Here is a 19,330-nt window from a genome sequence, read left to right on the forward strand (position 1 = left end):
TATCTCCTAAAATTAGATTGTCAACATTGTGCAAGTGTTCTATTTGACTACAAATTTTTAATGTATTTATGTTGTTTGAAAGAAATCATGTCATATATCACTGGCATCCGGTCAATATCGTGTCATATATCACTGACATCCGGTCATATCTAAGCACTAAACCCAATCGTAAATTGTGTATATTGACTTCTAGAGCCTCTGTTCGCCCCAAACCCGTCCACTGCACTTTACTTGTTAAAGGTCAGTTGTAACTGACACACTGCAGATAATATACCTGCAGCTACCATGCGCATTCAACTGAGAATGAATGGACATCGTACGTCCATAAACGTTTTGACAGGTAGTATCTGACTACTCTACATGATACAGAAGACCCCTAAGTGGTGTTATTGGCAATGGCTCCATTTCGTGCCAACATTTCACGTTGAACATAATCCATCTATCGCTTACCAAGCAACGTTTATTTGAAAGGTGTGTGATTAATGTGTGCATTTAATGTAGTGAAATATATCAGGATAATTGAATTAAGGTTTGAACCTGATCACAGTGATGGCGGTTATCAATCAAAGCCTTGCCTTAGTTAACACTTCACACAGAACTAAGACTGATGTAAAGTAGCATTCTCTAGCTGAATTTGTATGCAAATTAGTATTAGTCATCGCAGATTTGATTTCGTAAACCAACAATGTCTGTGATATGTATGGTCAAGACTACAAAATGAAATCTGTAAATATAGATTCACTTCTCTCGTCTATTCATATGTTTAACGGAAATTTAATGAATCGATAGAGGCACATATCTTGACATTGTCATCTTAAAAACAATTCTAACCTCATGAATCAACTCACACTCAAATAAGAAATCATTTTGTCTCCTTTTTGATACTAGAGACGATAACACAACACCTATATTGTTGTTGTCATTATTTTCTTGCAGTCTTTGTAAAATGCAAAACAACTATTTACGTTTATCCAAGGACAAAAATATGCAGATACAAACATAATAAAGGTATTTACCTTATAACGAGATCACCTAAAAGTAAGGCATGAAAAGTTAAGCATAAAAAACACAATTAATTATGATTGAAGTGTGAAGAACTGCATGCACACAAATACCAATGTGTCAAACCTTTGAGATTTCCGTCGAAATATCATTCTACTTATAGCAGTTTATTTGTATAACTGAGTTGAAATAACATCTACCATATTTACTGAACGGTTAACACCTCGGTTACTGCCTCCGATGTTTCCCATAATTCAACACTCGGCACAGTTGACAATTTTTACAAAAGTGTGAAAATAACAACAAATCACGCAGCAAAACATAATTTAAAAATTAAACTGTGACCAATTTGTCCATTCTGTGCTTACAGATGTTTCAACTGTATTATAATTATTGTATCAAAGTTTCAAACTTAAATAGACAAGAGGTATTGATAAAAACGCTTACTAATTGATTGTATTAATGAGTGATATAAATAATCAGCTGAATACAGTTCATTACAGCGTTAACAAATACATAATTATGGAGAAACGAAGGTTAAAGTACACATACTTGCAGAATCTATTTTGTAGGGGATGAAATCTGGACGTCTTTTTTCACTCGAATTCTTTTGTGCAAAAGATCCCTGCGGTTGCATCCCTTTCAGAACGTTTTGATGAATTTGTCGAAAATGAGAATATTTCAACATTTTTCTGGCAATAATTACAGTACATCAATGATGTTGCACTGATGGGAGAATTACATTGATGAACTGTTTTGTAAAATGCAAAATGATTTGCACGAATCAGAAGAACGTTGAAGTGGTAGACGAGACCAAACCTATTGAAAGACAGTAAATGTACCTTACGGCTTTAGTAATAATGGAGGTGAAGCTGAAAAGAGGCTACTCAAGGAAAGGTTATGCCTCACAAAGCAATCCTTGGCAGAACGTCACACTTTGCATACTAAAGCAGAGCGCTCTCATTTTATGTTTTAAACATGTGACCCTCCCCATGCTTTTTTAACCGTGTTCTTCCCCACGGTTTAGTAGCCGTGCCCTCCCCCCAGGGGCAAAACTCCACATAAATCAGCGCTTAGTTGCATTCAATATTCTGACATCCTCATTGTGTTAGGTTTACGACTTGTCCTATATATTTTACAATGTTCTAGTGACAAATCTCTATCCACAGACATTGCCGAATTACGCTCAACAGGCATTATCAAATTACAAGAATTTTAATGCAAGACTACGGTATGTTGTTGAGGACTAAATCTCGCGAGATTTTGCTGCACTTGTCAATTTTGTTACAGCTATGGGATCACTGACATTTATCTACATTTCATTGTCGTTAAAGTGATTTACAAGGACAGGCGTTTACCTCCAACCCGAGACAATCATTTAAAACTGTGTCAAAAGATACTGACTGTATTGAAGTATCGGATTGTACATTAATCTTAATATTTGTTGGCATTGTGAAATTCCGCAGTACTTAGCTTGTTTGTAGAAATATTTGAACAATTTGGTCAATAATGATAATGCCTGGGGTATTTCTTGCAACCTAGTCCATTCCGTTCATTTTAGTTTTTATTCTGTTATGTACAATGTGCTGAGACGTGTGTGAATTTCATACAAGTTCTTAATAATAAATGATATTAATAATAATAATAATAATAATAATAATGATAATAATAATAATAATAATAATTATTATTATTATTATTATTATTATTATTATTATTATTGTTGTTGTTGTTGTTGTTGTTAGTGTTAGTGTTTGTGTTAGTGTTATTACCAATGCTTGTTGTGATACTGTTTGTCCATGCTTCACATTATTTTATTCTTGGTTCAATTGCTAGTTTCATTTACACCTTGATACATTTGACAATGAACATTTTCCTCACTCAAGACTTTGTGGGTCGCATGGCTGTTTATAATATGGCAGCTCCGTTTTTACCGATTTTTTGTTCACATTGGTTTCTGATGTGTAAACTAAGAATTTATTTGTTGAAAAATAGCAGGTAATAACTATTCTGTCACGCCTATAGCTCATACACAAGTGTTGAGCTGATCACCATTTTAGTAGCAGCAACAATTTAAAGAAAAATATGGGAATGAATGTGTACATGTAACATGTTTGATGTGAATGGTGAAGTTGTTGAATGGGCATATTTCCTGGGATATATCTTCAGTCTTTAAACATTCTCCAAAGTAAAGGTTTGGTGGAGGATATGGCACGACATAGGACATGTAGGGCAACATTCCAGTCTCCGGTAATCTGAGAAGGCCTCCTGATAGAAGGGTAATGTATGTAATTCATAAATTGCTGGGTATGTCTGTTGAGAGTATATCATTGACAAGAAATATCTGTATTTGTGTTTCTGAAGGCACACACAGTTAAATGACGAAATGGAATAAAGAGAGGAAGAGATCACAGATTAACAGAAAAGTTTGACTTGAATAGATGTATTATGTATAATTGTAATTAAAAAATAAAAGAAGTTTTGTCAGCTATTAAAATATCACAAACATCATTGCGACTGCGCAAGCGTAGAAATCAGTGATAAATAAACTTACCAGCTGCGTATAGAGCAATGTATAAACCTAGATTATATCTGCGCAGTTCAATATATCAACTCACTCACTAGGCATGACTTAAAAATATTTCAACTACCGTAAATCTACTGACCGGTAAAGACAATGTCATCGATGTGGTCTAGTACAAGGACAGAACACTTCGATGTGCGACAGTCACAGTCCCAACTGTGGTCTAGCACAAGGACAGAACACTTCGATGTGCGACAGTCACAGTCCCAACTGTGGTCTAGCACAAGGACAGAACACTTCGATGTGCGATAGTCACAGTCCCAACTGTGGTCTTGTACAAGGACAGAACACTTCGATGTGCGACAATGTGGTCTTGTACAAGGACAGAACACTTCGGTGTGCGACAGTTTCAGTCCCAACTGTGGCCTAGTACAAGGACAGAACACTTCGATGTGCGACAGTCACAGTCCCAACTGTGGTCTAGTACAAGGACAGAACACTTCGATGTGCGACAGTCACAGTCCCAACTGTGGTCTAGCACAAGGACAGAACACTTCGATGTGCGACAGTCACAGTCCCAACTGTGGCCTAGCACAAGGACAGAACACTTCGATGTGCGATAGTCACAATTCCAACTGTGGTCTAGCAAAAGGACAGAACACTTCGACATGCGACAATGTGGCCTAGTACAAGGACAGAACACTTCGATGTGCGTCAGTCACAGTCCCAACTGTGGCTAGCACAAGGACAGAACACTTCGATGTGCGACAGTCACAGTCCCAACTGTGGCCTAGCACAAGGACAGAACACCTCGATGTGCGACAGTCACAGTCCCAACTGTGGTCTAGCACAAGGACAGAACACTTCGATGTGCGACAGTCACAGTCCCAACCTTGGTCTAGCACAAGGACAGAACACTTCGATGTGCGACAGTCACAGTCCCAACCTTGGTCTAGTACAAGGACAGAACACTTCGATGTGCGACAGTCACAGTCCCAACTGTGGTCTAGTACAAGGACAGAACACTTCGATAGTCACAGTCCCAACTGTGGCCTAGTACAAGGACAGAACACTTCGATGTGCGACAGTCACAGTCCCAACTGTGGTCTAGTACAAGGACAGAACACTTCGATGTGCGACAGTCACAGTCCCAACTGTGGCCTAGTACAAGGACAGAACACTTCGATGTGCGACAGTCACAGTCCCAACTGTGGTCTAGTACAAGGACAGAACACTTCGATGTGCGACAGTCACAGTCCCAACTGTGGTCTAGTACAAGGACAGAACACTTCGATGTGCGATAGTCACAATTCCAACTGTGGTCTAGCAAAAGGACAGAACACTTCGTGTGCGACAGTCACAGTCCCAACCTTGGTCTAGTACAAGGACAGAACACTTCGATGTGCGACAGTCACAGTCCCAACTGTGGTCTAGTACAAGGACAGAACACTTCGATGTGCGACAGTCACAGTCCCAACTGTGGCCTAGTACAAGGACAGAACACTTCGATGTGCGACAGTCACAGTCCCAACTGTGGCCTAGTACAAGGACAGAACACTTCGATGTGCGACAGTCACAGTCCCAACTGTGGTCTAGTACAAGGACAGAACACTTCGATGTGCGACAGTCACAGTCCCAACTGTGGTCTAGTACAAGGACAGAACACTTCGATGTGCGACAGTCACAGTCCCAACTGTGGTCTAGTACAAGGACAGAACACTTCGATGTGCGACAGTCACAGTCCCAACTGTGGTCTAGTACAAGGACAGAACACTTCGATGTGCGACAGTCACAGTCCCAACTGTGGTCTAGTACAAGGACAGAACACTTCGATGTGCGATACACGAATAAATAGATACAGAAATAGAATGCTCCAAATATAACAACGTTTAAGGTGAAAGTGAAACAATTCATAAAAGAAAATGTTCCTCTGTAATTAGTAATTAGTTTTGTTCTTTTTGAGATTTTTGCTCTTTATTTGAGCCCCGACGAAAATTACTCCTTGAGTAACTCGGTCGCTCAGTAAAAGTGTAAATAAAAAATAAAATAAAATAAAATACACTTACAGAGCTTCATCACTCAGACAACATGTAAACCGAGTAAATTCACCAAATTCTTGCACAAGCATATTTAACTTAGGCGCCAAACCTCTCCTAATCTATATAAAATTGTATTTTGTTAAATACTCGATTTAAGAGAATTTCTTGTTTACAGAAAGACAATATTGGAAACAATGTCACAACGCTCAATATTCGCTTCTGAGCATGTGCTCTGAGATCTCCTCGACATTTCCGGTGAACCGTTTCATTTTGAACACGTCCATGTAAAGTAAGTGACTGGTGGATCCATTTATAATACTAATACTTTTCACTACGGTTAGTTTTTGATTCAGATTCACAACAGATGTGTTGACTCGTTGAATGGAAATATCATGTCCATAAAATGACGCAACGCCTGATATATTCATTGCATATTTTTCGTGAGAGCATTTCTGCGAAGTAAACTTTCATCCTCCAGTATTATATTGTTTACTTTTAAAGGGAGGGTGTCGTCGCAACTGCGCGTGTGCGACTTTCTGTTTTACAAACATTGTATTTCATGAATAATATCTAGGTGCATCACGTCAACATAGCTGCGACATTTAAATTTCACGATATTCATTGTTAACAAACAACTTGCATCAATCGCCAACATACCCAAGATGTTTACATCGGTCGTACGGATCCCTGGCAACCTTTGAGCAGAGTTCCGACGATACCTTCCCTTTAATTGTAATATATCTGGATCCACAGCCCATCCTCAGCATGTCCGTCACCCATCATTGGGTGAAGAATGCCAAAATGTCTACAATGTATGAAGCACGCTATAAATGAATACATCGCTAGACTGACATGAGAGTCCCTGTAACTTTAACCAAATGTTTTGGTTTAATTGGAACATATTCACGTCAGTTGACTGCTAAATGCCATTATTTAATCAGTGAGACCGTCATGTATGAGGTTATATTATGCAGTTTTTTCATCAATTTGACGCAAAAATAATTTCAAATTGAACGAAAACTATAAAATGATTACTAATCATGAAAGAGTGATTAAAACGTTATGAAGCCCCTTAGCACGCGATTTTTTGATGGATCAAGCCCCTTAGCACGTAATTTTTTGATGAATCAAAGTCAGTTTTTACTTTTCCGAAATCAAAATATCCTGATTGTCAGTATGATGATCAATTTGCACTCGTTTGCATCCGTCAAAGGCGATCAGTACGACACCTGATAAAATCAATAAAAATTTGCAATGGTCATTACGTCATGTATGCTGGCTGTACTCAAAATATTGCGATCAAATATTGCTTTGAAAGTTAACAACTACGGATAGTTTTCAATCGGATTCGAACCCACAACATACGGCATCAGTCGCCTAGCTGAGAGGCCTGAGACAGAACCAGTCGGCTAAATCTCCACTCCCAAAAAAGAGTGGTTCAATAGCCGGCTAAGTTGTTACATTTTTCTGACTGAGACCTTTCAACACGTTGTAGAGTTCGTGAAGCACTCACGCACGCATGCTCACTATCATACATCGCACATACACACTTTATCGAAGCGAAGAAACGAATTTCATCGCTTTAACTGGGCGAACGATAACCTCGGGGACAATTAAGTTAACAACTACAACAACAAATAATAATAATAATAATAATAATAATAATGATAATAATAGCAACATCTACAATATGACTGTGTCATAGAGCAGTACAAATGTTTGGTAAAATGGTAGAGGGAGAAGTAATGGTGGGCTAATGACTGAATTGATAAGAAAGACAGAATGAAGGGAAAGCGGGCGATGAGGGTGACCAGAGTTGAAGGACCAGCACAGTGTAATTCAATTTTCATCACAGCTTTTCATGAGGCGCCTTGGAAGGTCGAGTGTCAGATGACAAGCAGAGTTGTATCAGGGGTCAGTGCTATTGAAAGAATATTACAGTCTAAAACCTGAGAGATATGAGACGTGATTGGTAAGTGAAGGAGTACACTCAGTAGAGTTCAAATACATCAGGATTTCAATGTCTAATCATTAGATCTTGACATCGGACATCCATTGTGATTTTACTAATTGTTTGTGCGCTACCACGTTGGTGAAACAGTCTTAAAAACGGTATTTTGTCGATTCTATCCTTCAAACCAGAGATTCTAATCCTTAGTTTAGACACTCCAAATATGGAGATTTTTCTATCTTCAAAACAGTGGAAGGGATACTAATAGTAAAGAATCACGTCATGCACCGAATCACTACGCTCCAATTTCCAATGTTCTATAATTGCTTGATAAGGATATACTAACACGTGGAGGACTATTATTTATATGAAATTCAACTTGTCCCGGGGTATCCTGAGTCTTGTGTACAGATTCTTGTTTGAAACATTTGACATTTTGAGAGGAAATGCACGCAGTTACTAAGGTAACGAACTTAAAATGTTGCCTTCATGGCCCATGCAACAGACGTGAAATAGAACACTTTAATTAATAATGAAGATCTTTTGACAACACTAATGTTTTTGACGGCTTATCGTTTAGGTTTCGGTCGAGTTAGCAACAAAATGAGGTTGGAAGAGAGTGTTGAAACAAATCTGAGTGGCTACTGATTTTCTTTACCATTCATCTTGGATCATTTCATTATCTGAAGTGCGGGATAAAGTACGTGACCTGGGATTGCTTGGTTCGTAATCGCAAGGTCTTTCAAGAATATGGCAAAGCAGCGCGGGCAGTCATTTTATTAAGGCTAATGTCTTTATGAATCTTACCAACAGATATGTGACTGGTCATAGACATTTCATAAATTGGAGATTGGTAATTAGGACCAATTAATTCAATCTAATATTAATATAGTAATGTCATAATCAAAGCCCATACAGATTATTAAAACGTTCCTGTAATTAGAAGATAATATTTCTTTACTTATATTTTCGTCTATTGCCTGTTGCGTATTTACTGTTATCTGTACTTATTTCATCATTGGCGTTGTCATTGTATTTAGTATACACCCATCAGTTGTTATTATATTTACAATATACCTGTGAGTTGTACTTTAACATCAGCATCCGGGCATTGACCAGCTAAGGTTTAAAATGTGAATTTCTGGAGAAAAATATATTGTCCTTGTTTTATGTTGTAATCACCCTGAGTTGGATTTCAATGCTGAGACACATGTAATTTACTCTGACTTGTCTTCCGTCAATTGAACAATTTAATTCACGAGGTATCTGGTTTCTCATACGGAGGACAGTTTAGTCTTACGATGGTGACACATCACATCACATCACGGTACGGTTTCATTTGTTCTAAATATGAAGATCAACGTTTTAAACCCTGCTTTCCTACTTGTGTTAGCTTTCCTATTACATTCTCGTGACCAGATGAACTTAAACTCTGGCTCTTTTGTTTTGCATTAACTGTGCGTAACCAGGGGTTTATTTATGAATGATATATGTTTTGGTGGTATGTAAACTCGCATGAAGCCACGTCGTTTTTGTTCCCGTAAGTACTGAAGTTTGTCATATTATTCATTTTCAGTAGTTTGATTGATCTTCAGTTTAAGTACTTCCTGAACTGTTCATCGGAATTGGAAATGTCCCAACGGTAGGAGTTTCCTGGCTGCAGATATTTCAGCTGACATATCGTAACACTTGCGCATCACAAAAATAAAAAAGAAAATATTATATTATATTTAAGAAGTATTATCTTACACTTACAGTGACGTTTTAATCATCTGTATAAAAAGAGGTTTATGTGTTTAGTTGGTTGACAGAAAAACATATCTTTTTATGCAGGTCGAGAATACCTTTTTAGATATTATGAGTAAAGTGGAAGAGTAATGACTAATTTTCTTCAATTTTAAATCACAAACAAAGTAACGGAAGAGCTTTCAAAATCGAGCATTGTCAATACAGATTTTGTCTATTTACAATAAACTATGCCGTCGATAAATGTAACTGTGTGACCTTTTCCTGGTGAGATGGAAGTCACATCGTTTGAAGATACTTATAAGATTATCTAAAGCAGAGTATATGTCTCCTAGACAAGCTATGTTTTGCAAATAGACAATGATGTTTATAGGTTATTACCAATCAACGATGACGTTTTGTACGTAATTGCTTCATTTGAAGTTTAACTTTTGCATCCAATCCTAATACGGTTGCTATGTCAACCCACGATGACAGGATCTGTTTGTAATTTGCATTTTGTGGAGACAAATATTGTTTCGTAACTCCAATTTGTCCCTGCGTCAATTCGGCAATCCTTCCTGCTACGAAGGTTGTTGCATTGTTCAACGGTAACATATTCTTCGAATGAAATTGTGTTCCCGTACTTGCCGACGGCCTGTTTCTATCGGCGACAACTTCTAAACAATAATGTGAAAATCAAGCTTTCGTCTCTGACTCGGAGCAAGGCATTTGGTTCTTACATATATATACGTATTGAATGTCCGATAAACGTAGGCCTAATCAGATATTATATGCAATTACGGGCAAAACACCTTATACAGTAAAATACCTGGTAAATATCGTCATCATAGCTACGTACACCTGACTTTCATTTCTATGATGAGTTTATCCTGCGTGTTATCCCAATAACAATGGACTCTGGACATCGTCAACTGTAGTCAGTGTATGTCAGGGGAATAGACGACTGTGCTAATAACGAAATCAAGCCCACGGCCAGTCATGGCTTCGTTGTTCTACAGGTTTCCGTGTCGAGCAGTCCCCGGTAAAGTCAGTGAGTGGCACAATGAAACCTTGTCAAAAGTATTCATATGTTTAGAAATTGAAATTTTACATGTTAATAAAATAGTGTAACCTATGCAAGGATACTTTCCGCAGTTTTCATTCATGACTGCGTGATTTTGTTTCTCAGGACGACATACGGAACCTCCATTGTAGGATCATGAGACATTTTCCCGGTTACATTAAACACTTTGTTTTTATCGCCGCACAAGGTATACATGACCCTACAGTTTGTTTTATCCCTGCACAAGGTACACAAGGCCCCGCAGTTTGTTTTATCCCTGCACAAGGTACACATGGCCCCACAGTTTGTTTTTATCCCTGCACAGGGTACACATGGCTCTACAGTTTGTTTTTATGCCTGCACGGGGTACACATGGCTCTACAGTTTGTTTTTATCCCTGCACAGGGTACACATGGACCCACAGTTTGTTTTTATCCCTGCACAGGGTACACAAGGCCCCACAGTTTGTTTTTATCCCTGCACAGGGTACACATGGACCCACAGTTTGTTTTTATCCCTGCACAAGGTACACATGGACCCACAGTTTGTTTTTATCCCTGCACAAGGTGCATATAGTCACACTTTCATAAACCTGACATGTATTATAATATGTTTTTTCAGTGAAAAGGTGGTAAATATTTAAAGTAATGCTTTAAATAATTTTCGAAACAATCTTTATCTTTATAATCTGTTAATGTTGAATTATGTATCTACTAACGTAGTGATATATGAGCAAATCCTTCGTCAAATACTAAGTGTTACAATATTAAAAACATTGAAAATCAGAATGAGCAATTAATACATAAACTTGAACAATCGAAACTTGCAATAATCGAATTACTTACAAATACAGTCACGTTGCATTTGATAAAAAACTGTAAACGATGGATTAAAAATCTCCGGAAAGTTTGAAAAAAGAATGTTGTACGCTTTGTGTAATCGATTTATTGGCCATGGTTTGTATAATCTTATTCTTAATAAACACATAATCTTTTCCTATTTTACGATTTTTGGTGAAGTCATGGAGGCCATGACAATAGAATTGTTTATGTCAATTGTTACACTCACTTCCATCCTTTGATGACGTAAAGGTAACTGTCGTTTGTATTGTGATTGCTGGATAATGTGTATAATTTATTGTTAATTAGTTTATCATAATAACTTAACATGGTGTTATCACAACGCATCGCCAAATAACCCCAGTTTGGGTTCTGTCAAAACTATTATATTAAGATATGGACAACCAAATTTTGGTGCTCAGTAGCACTGCCATCGTCTAAAGAAAATAGCAAAATAGCCAAATTCTCTCGATGTGATCACGTGACTGTATCATAAATATGCAGCGTGAAACCTATGGCACAAAACATTAACTGTATGTGGCAGATACTTGCCATCGGTCAATATATTATCTCACTGTCAACACTTAAGTTTATTTTGTGAGGTGCATCACTGGTTTACAGCGTTTCACTTCCGTGATTTGTATCAGTACGCCATTTGCATTGCCATTTGAAGTGTAGAAAATGACAAAGATATCAAGGACAGATCCAGTACAAATAAGAGATAATCACTTTGAGGTGTTCCTGCTCTGGTTAACTCGTCCAAACCACCAAAGGCACATAGCCTTTATCAAGGTCAGGTCCAATTATCATCCAATTTTGAGCAAACTACCCATGTTATGAACGCTCGCTGGGTAATGGTAATTGTATATACGGTCTTAAATAGGAAACACGTTTTTTGATTCCCGCGACCCAACGACTCAGTTATTTATGGTTGACTCTCTTAAAACATGACACTGGAAATTTTATACCGGGCCTTACAGTATTTTGCTGTCGGATGAACATTTTTCAATAGTTCATCACCAATACCTTTCTTGCAATTTGTGCAGATATTATGTTGGGTTATAAAGTAAAATGGGTTTTGCACGACAAGTATTACGGTAACCACAGCATACGACACATAATGTATAACAAAGCAGCTGGCGTATTTCAGTGCCTGCCAGAAAATAACCAAGAAAAATGGTAAGACTTAAAGGAAACAGAATTCAAAACAGTAATTTTACGAGCCAATACATCCTAGGGGTACGATTTTTTACTATTGATCGTGCAAGGACCCTTCCAAGAAATTCTCATCATTATCACTTAGAAGATTGAAGCAAACACAATTTTTTCCTTGTGCCTGGGGAAAGTAAGTAATGCCATTACGGCACTCCGGGATTCTGTATGTTCGATGACAACCAGATTGATACAATGGGCGATAGTTGTGTTATTTTTAGCTAACGCTTTCCTAACTCATTTGAAATATTTGATCTTATCAATCCATGCCGTCATAAATATATCTTCGGCAAAATATAACAGCGCTGGACATTAAAAATTAAACGCGAAAACGGGACTGTTCTTTCAAAGACTGAAGTCTCTTGGTATGAGTGACAGCTGTGATGAATGCCATGACAGCAAACGTCGTTTACAACTGCACTATGCTGCAGTACTGTACAGCAATGTTATACGTCATGATGTAGAACACTATCATGGAGGAATAATGACACAAATAATACCAGCAATGACATCTTGTTGTATAGAACTCTTTGTTTAGCAGTATTATACAACAGTTATACTTTACACCATTACTTATCAGCAAGAAACAAAATGCCTCGAAACACTGCCATATTATTAAGTTATAATATCCTATGTCACTGAAAATATATAACACTAAAGTCAAGCTCTGAGTGTTTCGTACAGTCTTTGTAATGTGTAACTATAATATCGTGTAAGTTCGGTCTATTATAGAATACGAGTCACGCTGATGTGCTGTGTTGGATCAACTCATGCTTGTACCTCCAACGAGTGAACGAGTTTCTTCCGCCATGTACGTGTGACTGCTGTCTTATCGCCGTACGGGTGTACAGTTCTCTCCTGGTGCGTTCAATCGAACGGAAAGGCGTTGTTGCGAGGTGAACATGAGTGTCTTGTGCTACTACTTTGTTGAAATCTAACTTTCCCAATCCACAGTTGAGCAAATTAAGTTTTTAGACTTGAAACACGAGGGTTTGTGAATATCTTCCGGAAATTCCACCTCATATGGATATCAGTGACAAACAGAATCAGAGCGGCTTGCATTGAACGCCAGAATGCGTGAAATAGTAACTTGCCAATTAACATTCGATAAGGATATTTCACCATGAAAAAATTACAGCCAATGTGTCAGTAATTTGATATTGCTTGCTACTTTTGTGATAATATGATATTTTATGTCATCAAAGCTGTGTTTGGCAAGTGCTATTGTCGTAAAACCTTATAATAACAAACTTTGGAAATGTTGTATTTGCTTTGACGTTGAACAATGCACACGCTACGGTAACCGTATTACAGCTATTGGATTGGAGCTTTGTGTTTGTGTGTGATGCAATGCAATGTAAAATCTAATCTTATAATAGTTATTGTTGAAATGGTCACAGAGAGTGAATTCTAACCATGCACCGTCATACAATCTTACAATAAAGCCTGCCATATAGAACCAGATCTGGTAGTATCGCATTACTTCAAATCAAATCAAATCATAATGTTCTATTAAGTCAGACTGGAACAAATGTCATGGAACCCCGCGGCATTGAATCGTGGCATTACGCTAGATTTAATGATTCTACACAATTCTATTCATTTTTTATTTTCTTTCGACCGCATCGTAAAAATGGCGCGGATCAAAACTTGCCGACCGCGTGAAAGTAACATCTTGACGATCGTATCGTATTATTGAAAATCAGTTCAAGTCGTATCATATCTATGATAGGATATCCGGTGGTAGCGTATCAAGGATTGCCTTAAATTGTACAACGGAATCATGTGGCGCTTACAAGGCGAACCGTACATGATCTATGTCATTGCATTGCATTGCAGGTCACGACACGGTACCATATCGGGCCATGTAATGTCATACCATGCCTTGAAATATTTCTTGTAAAAGAGCCATTCTTAGAGGGAAATATGAATTCCAGGCATACCAGACCAATGTGATACCACTGATATGACTACTAGTTACCGAGTGAAAATAAAATTAGATAAATAAATTAGTATGCAATTAATAGAGAAGTATTTGCCCGTCTCAATTGCCTACAGACAGGTTAGTATCAGATAAGAGCGAATAATGCATGTACAGCATTCATTTTCTATCACTTTTTCTAATAAAAATTTAACGACAATGTCACAACAAATTGACTCGATCAGGCTGTATGTGCCTTTACTTATTTACAAGGGTGAACATTCCTTTAAAGGGTGACCTTCTAAGGCCATCTATTGCTAACATTTAATTCTGTTAAACCATCACATAGCTTTTCAAGTAAGAGTCCTACGTAAAACCTACTACTGGTAATTGCTGAAGATACCTCTGACTTCTTAGGGTCGTTCATATTTTAGAAAAGCCTGCGATTGCTTACATAATATCTTTAATACATGATATGAATGTAAAACCTAGAGATCAGACTAATGTCATGGTACTCTTCGGATTTTGGGTTACCATGGTAAACTGTCCGTCTTATACACTGATAAGTGTAAACATGATGATAATGATACATATATCAACATATTTGTACTGTGGTTGTCATCTTATTCAGGTTGATTATTTAGAATCAATGAAACAATGTTTGCTGCACAGTGACATGATTCCGGAAAGTTGATGGCTGATTCACTATTTCTTCAAAATAATAAATAGAAAAAATAACTTTATTTCAAACATGTAGACTTGTTGGAAATACAGTAACGCCTGGCATGCAATAGCCACTGATGCTTCTAATCACAGTACTTTTTCAAAGCGATATGTAAACTTTGTGTTTGCGAATAACAACTGATATATATATTTCACTTTCTTTCGGTAACATCTCCGGATAAGGGTGCTCAAATTATTGTAACTGGTGTTATGCTAGGCGTGCAAAAAGACATAATGTAAAAACCGCATCGCCTGACTAGTCACGACATGGTCCAGTCAACGTATAAGTGGACGCCATATTGAATTCTCTCGGCTCTCGTCAGTGTGCCTGCGACGTGATTATTCAATGGTTTTACCATGATGCACAATTATTGCTGCTCACGTATTGCGCTTGTACAAGCGTTAATGTCTTTAAGACACTCATTACATTTACTTGACTGTCTTACGTCGTTCTACAAAAGCAATGCAAGTCTTATTGTCTATTTTCCTTGACTCTAACTGCCGCATAAGTTATTACTTATCTGAATTTCTATCACACTGGCGAGGCATTTCGTCGAATGTTTTGCCCAGAATCTCAAATAAAAGACTCTTTTAAACGGCCAGAGGAAAGAAGAATTCGAGTTGAAATTGCTGTAGATGATTTATTAAAACTTTTCTTATTGTTCACTTAATAGAATAGATAATCTCTCAACTGATTACGGGAGCGCTGTCGGCAAATAGTGATTTGCAATACTACATTGATTTTTATGCCCAGTGTGGCTGCTATTCCTCGGGGACTATTTCTAGGTTCACTACATTGTAGGCAATTGGACTAGACCTATATCTTAAGTCAACTGTACATGGTAGATCACAGGGCCTTATCTAGGTTGCCATTTACAATCAACCTGCTGTACAATTCTCACAAAAGGGAAACCACCATTTACTTTTCAATTTTAATTTAGGATCCAGATCATATTTAACGACGCAACAATAAAATTAAGCTGTCGTTACAGTTTCCATGATGCAATATGTTCTCTTATATTCATTTTATTACAGACATATGACGATGCATATCTGGTCTTTCTTTCCACATTTCAGACACTTTCACTCTTGATACGCTATGCATCACAACTAAATACAATGTATATCATTTGTCTATGATATAGCTCTTCTTTGTAGCAAGCTACTAACGCTGTAGCTGATTTAATGAATTTATTTCTGAATATGCAACTTGGCGACCGTTTCCCTGAAATTATGATGAAAAAAGTAGATTAGGGGTTGGCCTGTTTAAATAGGTCGATTGATTAAAAGGAAATAGTGGTAGGCCGCGTGACTGATCTATGGTGGTTATCGCGTTTACATACTTGCCGTGAATCGATATCACTCTATTGAAGAAAACACGGTACAACATCGATCTGAATCAAGCTGTCCTTTAATTAACAGTGAATTCTGTACCACACATGTCAGTCTATCACAGACACGTGTGCATCAAAATGAGGCAAATTATTAACATGAATATATCATGAATTTTTTCTGTCGATGGTAACCAAGCAAGGGTGACATAGCTACCATACGTCTCAATTGATATTCAAATCAGTATTTTATAACAAAGTGTCATCTTCTCCAACCGTAAGCCGCCAACATTTCCCTTTGGAAATCCTACTTTAAATCGCCCTGCTTTCATAATATTAAATGAATTGTATAAATGGTCGTTTTATTGAATTCAATCTGGAAAAAAATGAAAGCTATCTCACACACGAGCACTCCTTTGATTCTGCTGTTTGTCTACAATTGACTATCAAAAACTACATTATAATAGCTGAACAATATGTATAGTCTCCAATTTATTCTATATAAATTTGTTTTTAACAGCACTAGTGGTCGTAGGAAATTGACTTTGATGAATTTTATTCCAACCGTCAAGTTTTCACTGAAAGAGTCCTGTAAGAGTAGCTGACCATATTAAAATACGAAGGGTAGAGTGAGAGGGCAGATAGCTATCAAATCAATTCACAGACACAATCAACTTAGCTTATTCAAATCAAGTTATTAACGGGTTCTCTATTGGTGCATACACTACAAAATTATACGGAAATAAAAAGCACAAGCAAATTAAGGAAGGCCTATTTGATAGCATCGCAGATCTCTCATATTAAAAAGCTGAAACTACAGGGTATAACTTTATTTGTAGCGCTTTATTTATAAATTGACACTTCACCTCTAATATATAACACTTGCGTCTCAACCGAAAATATGTTTAAATTTGAATTTAGGCTTTCGGAAGAAATGACCGTCAAAAGAACAGGAATTATATGGAGACGGTTGCTTTTAATTGAGGAAAACTGTTTGGTTTATTTGACTTGAAATTCCAACTTTGGTGAATAAAACAAATGACACCCTTAGGGCGGGATTAAGCATGAAATCATATTTTACAATTAGGTGTAATCTCTGATTTACAGCCACTGTACAAAACTACCCGACTGAAATTCCAATTGATGTTTTTCACACAATCTCGCAATGCATTACTTTTGTTTTCCCGGCATGCAAATTACATTTAAACTCCACATAATGTTGTTTTCTTCTTAGGGTCTTCTATGGCAGCGCTTTATATGGAAACCTTCCAAAGGCTGGTAGCAATTTTTCCGTTGATTTTTTGCAAAGATAATCCAAAACGTGTATATACACACACCTACTTACTACTTTTTCTGATGTATACGATGTGTATATATATATATATATATATATATATATATATATATATATATATATATATATATATATATATATATATAGGTAAATGTTATGTTCTAAAGGGCATTTCGAGACTTTGTTATGATAAGTAAATTTCTGCAAGATATATGATTGAAACGATGGTGTGAAGTTTTCAGGCTTTGAGTTTGCTATTATTTCTCCCCGAGGACTCTAATTAATTCTGTGTTACATGGCTGCACGGCCCCCGTCCATTAATTCAGAGATCTCGGAAATGCCGGTCATTGTCGCTTGCAACAGGAAAACATGCAGCTAAATATTAGCTGTCTTACCTTGTTAGAAAATGCAAAGGAACGACTGCCTATTCCGATAATGGGTAAGCCTAAAATATCGCCCACCATTGACAGTGTGAACAGCGATGTTTCCGAAGCCACAGCGACAATAGCCGACACGTTACTGACGATGGCAGAACTGCATACTCGCGACAAAATATCAGCTGGGTTGGAGGACGCAGCAAGAACGATGGCTTGCTCAAGTCGAACACCTACGTTAGATTTATTGATGTCTTGAATAGCTCCCTGCAACACTTCGGAATATTGGTAGATCTTGTCATCCTCGAAAAGAGCCCCAATTTTCACAACGTGTGAAGATGATGACACTGTCGGTGCCATAGAACTACTACTAGACAAATCTACGGAGCTGAGAAGAAAAAATCCACAGAGTAGAACAGAAGATGTAGCCAACATCATAGTATCCGATTTGGCATTTGTTTTATGTCTTGATTGAAAACAGCAACATAGATGCATTGGGTTCACTCCTGTGTATGACATATGCAACTAGACATCGTTGAACGGAAGCAATACAGTCCGTGTTCAATACTTCCATGATTAAACATCAAAACTGTATATGCAGTCTGTAGCCTTCACATCCTCGGATTTGCCATCATCTGTACACCAGCAAGTCTTATCTCTCTTGGCTCGCCACCATATTTGCCCCCTGCTTGGACATCTCTAAGGTTTTAAGACGAACAGCATAAAATGCGATCACTGCCTCAAATTATGTTAATCAAATTGAAATGCTTTTAGATGAGACGGAACTGCCAAATGAGCATAAGGAGTGGTGTTCCAATGTTGACAACTCCACTTGCTACGAGCGTGTTATCGCTGCTCACCGTTTACACACAGATGATCAGCCAAGTGACGTCACAGAGAAGCCCGCCCTAACTACCATATTAGGCAGGGCTAACTTTTATGAACAGAAGAACTGCTTGTATTTATGATAAAAAGGCGCATTTTATAAAATGAAGGTATCTTTATTCGACTAACGATCAAAGATATCCAGGTTTGCCTGCCAGCCTCCGAGTCGCAAAGTTACATGCTTTACACTGTCAGCTATTTCTTAAACTGGTTCACTGACTGCATAAATTAATGGCACGGATTTTATCTGAGCTGAATGGCCGATATTCCTGCAAACGAATGGCATGTATTGCTTGTGACAAACAGTTTATCTCCCATTCACTCACACAATTTGGTTCCAGCAATTAATACACATGTCATGAAACGATCTGTTGATATGCCTGTGACAAGACTTAGCAAGAGTGACTGATGACAATTTGTCAAAGACTTATTTTATCGTGTTCA

The 19,330-nt window shown here is 37.5% G+C and overlaps 1 protein-coding gene across 2 annotated transcripts in view; it reads right to left on the minus strand.

Annotated features, from left to right (window-relative positions):
* LOC139139348 (glutamate receptor ionotropic, NMDA 3A-like) overlaps positions 1-18,849 on the minus strand; it is an 88,100-nt gene extending 69,251 nt beyond the window's left edge. Inside the window, exon 1 of one of the 2 annotated variants that reach the window (XM_070708227.1) lies at positions 18,023-18,849. In XM_070708227.1, the coding sequence (XP_070564328.1) occupies positions 18,023-18,520 (498 nt within the window). In that variant the 5' untranslated portion in view covers positions 18,521-18,849. The remainder of the gene's footprint in view (positions 1-18,022) is intronic. The other variant, XM_070708226.1, reaches the window with a different exon arrangement.
* Between the last annotated feature and the right edge of the window lie 481 nt (positions 18,850-19,330).

The sequence above is a fragment of the Ptychodera flava genome, chromosome 8 (assembly GCF_041260155.1).
Source record: "Ptychodera flava strain L36383 chromosome 8, AS_Pfla_20210202, whole genome shotgun sequence".
In the NCBI taxonomy this organism is placed as follows: Eukaryota; Metazoa; Hemichordata; class Enteropneusta; family Ptychoderidae; genus Ptychodera; species Ptychodera flava.